Genomic DNA, 10,176 nt, shown 5'->3' on the forward strand with positions numbered 1-10,176 from the left:
ACACTGTGCATGTCTCTATTTGTGAAGTAAAGCTTGTCTGCGAAAACAGATATGCTCGAATTCATGGGCAAGTCATAACTGATCACCCGAGAGGGAATGTTATCAGCAATGTTAAGTTTAATAACACCCCGTCCTTCAACACAGACAAACATTGAGTCGTGATCACGGGCAATACCCCATGGACGATTATGAAGGTTAATAAACTTAATTTTCTTTTGGTTTTCAACGTCTATAATGTGTATTCCAGTCTTCTTTAATGACCCACCGGATGTGATAGCCACAGTTTTATCATGGATAAATATAACGCCAAACCAGCTACTATGACCAAACATCATGTTATAACTCAATCTACCTTTAGACGGCACAACCTTCAGCATTTTATGGTCAGTGAAAAACAAATCGCAATAAGCTGATATGCAACAACCTCGTATATTGTTCCCGCCAGTTTTAATTATCTTCTGAAGATCTAATTTCACATTAATGATGGTTCTCGCTGGATCTTTAATCATTTCTTTTTCAACATTGTTAAATTGTTTATTTATTTGAGTTCTTATTTGTTGAAATATGTACAAGATTTTGTTTCTTCCTTTTTCCGGAGTCTAACCGTCTAGTTTCTAATTCTTGAAAGTCCGTGGATGTCTTGGTGACTTCAAACCACCAAAGAGATTCGGATTTAGAAATTGGAACTCTTTTATTATTTCGGGATGCACAAATGACTCCTTCACATGAGTCTATTTCTGAAATCCTATCTTCAAAATGTAAACAGTCCGTAGATGTCTTAGTGACTTCAAACGACAAGAGAGATTCGGATTTAGAAATTGGAACTCTTTTATTATTTCGGGATGCACAAATGACTCCTTCACATGAGTCTATTTCTGAAATCCTATCTTCAAAATTTAAAAAGTCCGTAGATGTCTTAGTGACTTCAAACGACAAGAGAGATTCGGGTTTTGAAATTGGTGCTATTTCATTATTTACGATTGCACTAATGACTTCTTCACATGATTCTAAGTCTGAAAGTCTATCTTCAAAATTTAGAAAGTCCGTAGATGTGTTAGTGACTTCAAATGTCAGGAGAGATTCAGATTTAGAAATCGGTGCTAGTTCATTATTTCCGATTGTACTAACGACTTCTTCACATGGTCCTGAGACTAACGGTCTAGTTTCCAAATCTTGAAAGTCCGTTGATGTTTTAGTGACTTCAAACGACACGAAAGTTTTGGAATTATAATTCTGTGCTAGTTCAACATTTTGAGTTGCACACATGGCTTTTTCACATAACTCGGAATCTAACGGGCTAGTTTCCAAATCTTGAAAGTCCGTGGATGTCTTCATGGTCTTTATGACTTCAAAGGACAACCGAGATTCGGTTTTTGTCATTGGTGCTAGATCATTATTTTTGGTTTTTGAAATTGGTGCTAGATCATTATTTTTGGTTTTTGTCATTGGTGCTAGATCATTATTTTTGGTTTTTGTCTTTGGTGCTAGATCATTGTTTTCGGTTTTTGTCATTGGTGCTAGTTCATTATTTTCGGTTGTAGAAATAATTTCTTTATGCTCTGGTTGCCAAATATATGTTGATATTTTGGACATCGGGATACCTGAAATATAGAAATATGTAACCTTAAAAAATAAACTGGATATTTTCGTTTTGTCCCATGATAGATGGTTTATTTCAATTTAAAAGTTTTTCCTCGATGTAAACAAATATATTGATATAAGAAGATGTGGTCAGGTATGAGTGCCAATAAGACAACTCTACATCCAGTGCAACTTCAATTAGATATAGGAAGATGTAGTATGAGTGCCAATGAGACTAATCTCCATTCAAGTCACAATTTATAAAAGTAAAAGATTATAGGTCAAAGTACGGTCTTCAACAAGGAGCCTTGGCTAACATTGAAAAGCAAGCTACAATGAACCCCAAAACATATTAATGTAAAACAGGAAAACCAACGGTCTTATCTATATAAATAACGAGAAACGAGAAACACTTATGAACCACATCAACAAACGACAACTACTAAACATACATTACAATATTACGTCACATGTTTAGATGACATTACTTTACAATGCACATGACGTCACATGTTTAGATGGCATTACTTTACAATGTTACGTCATATGTTTAGATGACATTACTTTACAATGTTACGTCATATATGACATTACTTTACAATGTTACGTCATATGTTTAACTGGCATGCCTTTACAATGTAATGTCATATGTTTAACTGGCATGCCTTTACAATGTAATGTCATATGTTTAACTGGCATTACTTGATATCAACCAAATTCAACTTGTTATACTGGTCGCTAGACATTAAAAGGGCGGGTTTTTTTGAAAATTTTGAAATTTTGTTTGGCCTTGCTTAATTGATTAATCACTACCATCTAGTAATGATCTCTTATCAGACGTGTGTGCATGTTTGGCAGGGTCAATTAGGATGTAAAGTCAGGGTATCACGATTTCCAAACAAATACAAGAACAACGTAATATCCCAAAAACAAACTGATATATTCTTATAACAAGATTTTTTTTATGGTGGCATACTGTGTTAAATTAGTGTAGTAGCATACAATTATAATAATCAAGGCGTTCATAATTAATAAAAGTCACACAAAAAAAAAAGTCATAGGACATATAGTCACAAATTTGATAGGACAAAAAGTCACAGAACAAACAGGCACAAATTATTTTTTGACAATGGTTTGAATATATATCATACAAGAAAGATCCGGAAATATTTTCTTTTTATTGCATACATTCATTTCTAAGTTTAAGACATTTTCATAAGCCCTGATAAAAGAAAGTTTATTAAATTGTAATCCTGCAAAGGATTTATTTCATGGCACCATAAAGCCATTTATATAACAAGCCACTTTGACAAATTGTTTTCATGACAATTATTTGATCATTATTAGAATTTATTAAATAAATATAAATAAAAAAGTTGCCATTTATAAAATATTTCAAGAAAAAAAAAACAAAAAATGTCTTATAAACATTAGAGTGTTTTGACATGAATATCAATAATGTGGTCATTTTTATAAATTTCCTGTTTACAAAACTGAATATTTCGAAAAACTAAGGATTTTCTTATCCTAGGCATAGATTAGCCTAGCCGTATTTGGCACAACTTTTTGTAATTTTGGATCCTCAATGCTCTTTAACTTTGTACTTGTTTGGCTTTATAAATATTTTGATATGAGCGTCACTGATGAGTCTTATGTAGACGAAACGCGCGTCTGGCGTACTAAATTATAATCCTGCTACCTTTGATAACTATTAACACCACTGAGTCGAAGCCACTGCTGGTGGACGTTCCGTCCCCAAAGGTATAGCCAGCCCAGTAGTCAACACTTCGGGGTTGACATGAATATCAATAATGTGGTCATTTTTATAAATTTCCCGTTTACAAAACCTTGAAGATTTAAAAAAAAACTAAGGATTTTCTTATCCCAGGCATAGATAACCTAAGCCGTATTTGGCACAACTTTTTGTAATTTTGGACCCTCAATGCTCTTTAACTTTGTACTTGTTTGGCTTTATAAATATTTTGATTTGAGCGTCAATGATGAGTCTCGTGTAGACGAAACGCGCGTCTGGCGTACTAAATTATAATCCTGCTACCTTTGATCACTATTAATACCACTGGGTCGATGCCACTGCTGGTGGACGTTTAGTCCCCGAGGGCATCACCAGCCCAGTAGTCAAGACTACGGTGTTGACATGAATACCAATAATGATCAATAATGTGGTCATTTTTATAAATTTCCTGTTTACAAAACTGAATATTTCGAAAAACTAAGGATTTTCTTATCCCAGGCATAGATTACCTAAGCCGTATTTGGCACAACTTTTTGGAATTTTGGATCCTCAATGCTCTTCAACTTTGTACTTGTTTGGCTTTATAAATATTTTGATATGGGCGTAACTGATGAGTCTTATTTGGACGAAACGCGCGTCTGGCGTACTTAATTATAATCCTGCTACCTTTGATAACTATTTGTTCAAGGAAAATAATCTCAAAACTGAATTGTAATTTTCTGTCCTACATTCAATTAGGAGAGTCTGGATGGGGTATACAGAATAACTGAAATTTGAGTTGAAAATGTTTTTCATTGCAATTCTGCAATTCTGCTATTCAAATACCTTTATCTTTAACCATTTCTAGGAGAACACTAAGACAATCTTTGTGACCAAACAGCGAAGCCAAGAAAATCGGTGTTAGTTCCTGGCCAGTACAAATGTCAAGTTGAGCACCATATCCCACTAAATAGGCAAGGATATCAGCATGACCGTTCACTGCAGAAGTGTGGAGAACAGTGTAACCTGGGAAGATCTGATGGTTTATATGTGCTCCGTTCTGAAGTAGCAGTTTAACGCATTCTAAGCTGTTCACATTTACAGCTGAAATTACAATGTAAACATGTTTATTATATAAAAAGAGAGAGAGAGAAAAAGGGGGGGGGGGGGGGTAACCGTACAGCATTCAATATTATAATGTTGTCTGTAGCTAAGCCATTTCAATTAATATTTGATCATATTTTGAAGTGTGTCGTTCTAGGTTGTGATGTTACACTATTGTTTCAGATAAGGGTGAAGGTTGGTACATATTTAAAAAAACGTTTAAACCCACTGCAATTACAAAGGCAGGAAGCTAATGCTCAGTAGTTGTCGTTTGTTGGTGTGGTTCATAAGTGTATTTAGTTTCTCGTTTTTTTTTATATAGATTAGACCGTTGGTTTTCCCGTTTTAATGGGCCATTTATAGCTTGCTGTTCGGTGTGAGCCAAGAGTCTGTGTTGAAGACCTTACTTTGACCTATAATGGTTAACTTTTACAAATTGACTTGTATTGAGAGTTGTCTCATTGGCACTCATACCACATCTTCTAATATCTATGATAGAAACCACTATAATCTTCTCCATCCCATAAAGTCCTTTATTTTAGGTCGTTAGTTTTCTCGTTTGAATTGTTTTACGTTTGTCATTTCGGGCCTTTTATAGCTGACTATGCGGCATGAATTTTGTTCAATGTTGAAGGCCGTGCAGTGACCTATTGTTGTTAATTTCTGTGCCATTTTGGTCTCTTGTGGATAGTTGTCTCATTGTCAATCATACCACATCTTTTTTGTTATATTTAGTTACCTTCCCAGAGAGGAGCAAAATTTTCCTTGGTTGTTGTGTTAACATTGGCAGAATATCTAATCAGGGTTCTGCAACATTCAAAATGGCCACCTCTGGCTGCCAGTAACAATGGCGTCTCTCCTCCCAATAATGTTTTACACTCCACATTTACATCTAAAAAAGTCCATTTATAAAAAAAAAACTATTTGTTTAACCAAAAGTTCCCCTAGAAACTGTTATAAACAATGTCATTATTGCTGTTTCCTCTTATAAATATTCTATACCAGGAGCGGATTCAGCCATTTTAAAAGGGGGTCCTAACACAGGACAAAAGGGGAGTTCCAACTACATGTTCCCATTCAACTGCATTGATCGTTCAAAAAAGGGGGGTCCAATCCCCGGATCCGCCACTGTATATCTTTTATTCCGCAAGGAACAAATACTGTAATATTTGTTCAAACAGAAACAACATTTATTATAGAATAATTCTTCCACTTGGAACTCATGAAGGAACTTGTATTCCGTGTCACAACTAGTGTGGACACAGATCAGTGTTGATAGTAATTGCTATATTTGTGTTAGTGTTTTCTCCACCTAGTTTATGATTGGTGGTGCCTCAAATAGATTATTCCTAAGCTACTTCTTTGTTATCTCACTGTCATTTATATTAAACTTTTTTTTCCATTGAAACATTCATCTTGCATTTTCAAATAAGTAGGCAAAAGCTAAAAATTACTACAGTACATAATACGGTAAATTCCTTGTTTATAATAAGCAGACACATGATGACGAGTTGAATACTGATAAATTAATTACAAGAACACATGTCCACTACAGCGGTTTTATCAAGATGTGAAAGACTAATCTATTCAGTGGCGGATCCAGGGGGGTTCCGGGGGTTGGAACCCCCCTTTTTTTTGGGACGATCAATCAATGCATTTGAATGGGAGCATATAGTTGGAACCCCCTCCCCCTTTTACTCTGGGTTGGGACCACCCTCCTTTTAAAATGGCTGGATCCGCCCCTTCTATTAAAGTCAGGGTTGTATAGTTTTCGCATAAAAACTTATTTCACTGCAAAACTTTAATGGTCACCAAATATTACACCATCACCTAATTAGTCAATTATTATCAGGCGAATTGTATGATTAAAGTTATTTGAATAAGTCCTCCATCACCATTTGTAAAATTTCACCCCCTTCCTTAAAACGGAATATGGTCCCTATATCCAGTTGTTATATTTGTTTCCTTACTGTTTAAAAGTTGTACTACCTTGCCTTAGTAAAAAGTCTAAACAACCAGTGTTCCCATTAGCAGCGGCATCATGTACTGGTGTCCATCCCCTGTTGTCTTGTATATCTACTCGATCACCTGAAACATTATTTCATGCTTTAAATACATTTAAGACATTTAAGGATGTACTAAAGTGAGTTTTAGGTATTTGTGTCATATGTTCGGACTCCTTGGTGTTTTCCCTTAAATTCAGGGTAAAATATTTTGCCCCATAACACCCATTTTTCTTTTCATTGAAGACTTCAATAGCTCTTAAAAGGTCATTTACCCAAACTTAACCAGATTCTAGATTTCTTTCCTTTCGATTTGAGACCCAAATAATACCAATGGAAATATAAGGTAATGGTCCTAGTTAGCCTTTTCCCGCCATTTATAAAAAAATCAATTATCTCAAAAAGGAGCTCCATAATCTATCAAAATGTTTAGCTTATTTTGTTCCTTAACTAAAGCTCTACCAACTTATAGTATCATTTTTAAATTTTAGATTTTTTAAATTTCACTTAAGTACATTCTAAAAACTGTATGATTCCAATTCACAGTGTTCGCATAATAATATGGGTTAGCCGTAGGTATTGTCTACCAACTGAATAAAGTTCTTTAATAAAAAAAAAAGGCAAATTTAGTTCTATTATCCCTCTTAAAATACATATAAGTTAATCGAAAACAAACAGACAATATCATGTAAGAAGATCCTGCTCCACCCGCATTCGTCACAACTCGGCAGATTCCGTACCTCCATCTAACGGATAGGTGGATAAATGCGGAGTCACCCAAGATTTGCCGACTCTTGTTAAAATGAAGATGCATCAAACGATAGCTGATTTGTATTAACTCTTATCTAACCCTAAAGCCCTGGTCACATTTTAACGGATAGCGCGAACGGACAACTTTTTTTCAGTCCGTTCATTCCGTTAGACGTCCGTTCATTTCCGTTTCATGTCTGTCCAGCGTCCGTTTTATACGTCGACGTCCGTTCTGTCCGATGGAAAATTTTGAGCATGTTCAAAACTTTGAACGGACGTTCAACGGATGTAGTATCGTTTGTACATCCGGTAGAGTCCGTGTTTTTTTTTTACAATACTCGTCCGTTCCGTTTCCGTTTTGTATCCGTTACTTGTCCTTTGTTCGTCCGTTAGAGGTCCAGTAGACAAATTCACCAACGGAGACTACTACCGGACGTATCGTAGTGGTATGGATAGTAAACCCCATATTGACAGAAACAAGTGCCTGTGCCAGTAACACGGAACATTTTTGAATATATATGCGATTACATGTATTATTAGTGTCGCCTTTAATTTTTACCTATATCTTGTTCATCGTTTTTATCCAGTTCGCTTCCGTTAGGTGTCCGGGTTTTTTTTCGGTACTCGTCCGTTGCAGGTACGCTCGACATCCGTTCTGTCCGGTGTCCTATAGCCATTCTTCCCCCATGCCAATTTTTCCGGGGGGGAAAATTGGCATGATCCAACTTTCCAAATTTTCCCACTCAGCGTTATGGGGGGAAACCAGGATCAGGCCAATTTTCCCTCTAATAGCACAAGAGGCTACCGTTTCTCCCTTGTAATATAACGTCGACGTCAGTTCGAAATTTTTATCCAAAAAGAAAATAGCAACATTTTTTATTATTATTCTAGCGGTACCAACCCTTCATTGTATTAATAAACATGTGTTATATATAACGTGACGGTACCCAAATTGCACCTATTTTGACAGTTTTTTCAACTACGTTTTTTTTATGATCAAGACAAAAATTTCCATTTTGTGTTTATTTTGTAGCCGTATCCTTCTTTATTATATAGGTAAACATGTAGATAGACTATCGAACACGGGGACAGACTGGTGGACATGTAGACAGAATAGTAGACACAAAGACGGACTGGTGAATATGAAGTCAAACTTGAAAATGCATACAGACTAGTAGACACACAGACAGACCGATGAAAATGTAATCGGACTAGTGGATGAACACAAACTTGTGGAAACATATCCAGACTGTTGAGAATGAAGACAGACTATCATAAAAGACTGGTGAAAATAAAGACCAATCAGTTGGCACATAGACAGAATGATGAACATGTATATACAGACTTAAGTTAATGTTAATTGACAAAACATATTTGTCAGCGTAAAAATCTAATTCTAACTCTATTGTGTTTAATTTTCAGACTTGTATAAATATAGTGAAATCTATACTATGGGGGGGTGGGGGGGGGGGGGGGGGGGGGTTGGCATTGGGAAAAATGACTATATGTATACGTATTGCCAAATTTCCGCGGGGGAAAGATTGGAAAAACTGGCATGGGGGAAGAATGGCTATATAACACCGGTACGTTTCCTCTTCACGTTTGTTGCATATCCGGTGTGTGTCCGTTATTCATTCGTTATGGGTCCGTTTCATTTGGTTCGTGCATCAACGGACTCCCAACGGAAAACTCGTTTTGTTCATTCGTGAGACGTGCGTTCGTGCTATCCGGTAAGATGTGACCACAGCTTTAGACATCACAATATCCGAAAGGCATCAGCCATATAAATTTTCTAACCTTGAACTTCACCGAATGTTACATTTTGAAAATGTACAAAAGTATTAGCAACAGACATTGATAATTTCCATTTCAAAAGCTCAAATATAAAAATCTTGGGTTTTAAATCGCCTTTAAATAACTTCAAATAAGGGGTCCACTAACAATTTCGGTCATGTTGACTGATTATATCAGTCTGATTTGTAGATCTTGTATTGATTTTCCTATTTATTATAGCTCTCAAGCTAATAGGCAAATATGAAATAAATGGGGAAAATAATTGTTTACAGGCAAACTTGTCTGAGAGTTTTAATGTCGATAGACAGAAAAAAGATCTTTTAAAATTTGTCCCGTCATATTTTCTAAGGTTTTTTTTAAAGATAAAGACAGCAATGCATTTTAGCCATGTGTTCTTTATTTACCCATGTCGGCCATGTTTGTGGACAAGCAGGTTCAACAGACACATTCATATTCTAACCTAGAATGATAGTTTTGACCAAGTTTGGTTAAATTTGACTAGTCTTTTATGGGAAGATGTTTGTAAATGTTCCCGGACGACGACGAACGATGGACAACGGACACAATTGAGGGATGAGAAAAAAACACCAAGAAAAGACATTTGGGAGTCAACAAACCAAAGTTCAATCTTGAGAGCAGAAAAACTAGAAGTCATCAGCTATTTAAGGGATCAGAATAAATATCCCTAAAATAATAATCATTGGTGCTGTAAAGAAAAAAAACTAACCATGCCATACTAGCTGTTGTACAAGACCAAGGTCGCCATACCGTGCTGTCATTCCGACTGAAGCACATGTGGCCTGGTATATTTCTTTGGTTTCTACTGAAGCATATGTGTTCCGGTATATTTCTTTGGTTTCTACTGAAGCACATGTGTTCTTGTATGTTTCTTTGGTTTCTACTGAAGCACATGTGTTCTGATATATTTCTTTTGTTGCTACTAAAGTACATGTGTCAGACTCCTGGTATGTTTCTTTGGTTCCTACTGAAGCACATTTGGCCTGGTATTTTTCTTTGCCATCCATTACATAGCATTACTATTAAATTAAACTAAATGTAAAAATAAACAACTACCCACCAACTGACCAAGATAAAAGCAAATATAGGTCTCGGTACGGCCTTTAAGAACGACAAACATCCTATGAACCTTTTAAAGCTTACTTTGCCGAAGGAGTTTTCCTCATTGTTGAAGTCCGTATGGGAAACTTAAGT

The 10,176-nt window shown here is 35.8% G+C and overlaps 1 protein-coding gene across 1 annotated transcript; it reads right to left on the reverse strand.

Moving 5' to 3' along the window:
• Positions 1-4,049: 4,049 nt before the first annotated feature.
• Positions 4,050-10,000, reverse strand: LOC139495109 (ankyrin repeat and SOCS box protein 3-like). The gene is made up of 4 exons (XM_071283265.1): positions 9,692-10,000; positions 6,407-6,505; positions 5,157-5,309; positions 4,050-4,417 (listed from the first exon to the last, which is right to left on the reverse strand). Exons 1-4 carry the CDS (start codon positions 9,987-9,989, stop codon positions 4,152-4,154), a joined length of 816 nt encoding a protein of 271 aa, XP_071139366.1. The 5' UTR covers positions 9,990-10,000; the 3' UTR covers positions 4,050-4,151.
• Between the last annotated feature and the right edge of the window lie 176 nt (positions 10,001-10,176).

This window comes from Mytilus edulis, chromosome 11 (genome assembly GCF_963676685.1).
Source record: "Mytilus edulis chromosome 11, xbMytEdul2.2, whole genome shotgun sequence".
In the NCBI taxonomy this organism is placed as follows: Eukaryota; Metazoa; Mollusca; class Bivalvia; order Mytilida; family Mytilidae; genus Mytilus; species Mytilus edulis.

Bases quoted from the DNA above. Each gene is read 5' to 3' on its own strand.
- LOC139495109 (XM_071283265.1), bottom strand. From the start codon at position 9,989: ATGGATGGCAAAGAAAAATACCAGGCCAAATGTGCTTCAGTAGGAACC. The intron at 6,506-9,691 runs GTTAGTTTTTTT...ATAATGTTTCAG, and splicing joins ACAACAGCTAGTATGGCATG to GTGATCGAGTAGATATACAA. The intron at 5,310-6,406 runs GTAGTACAACTT...GGACTTTTTTAG, and splicing joins AGACTTTTTACTAAGGCAAG to ATGTAAATGTGGAGTGTAAA.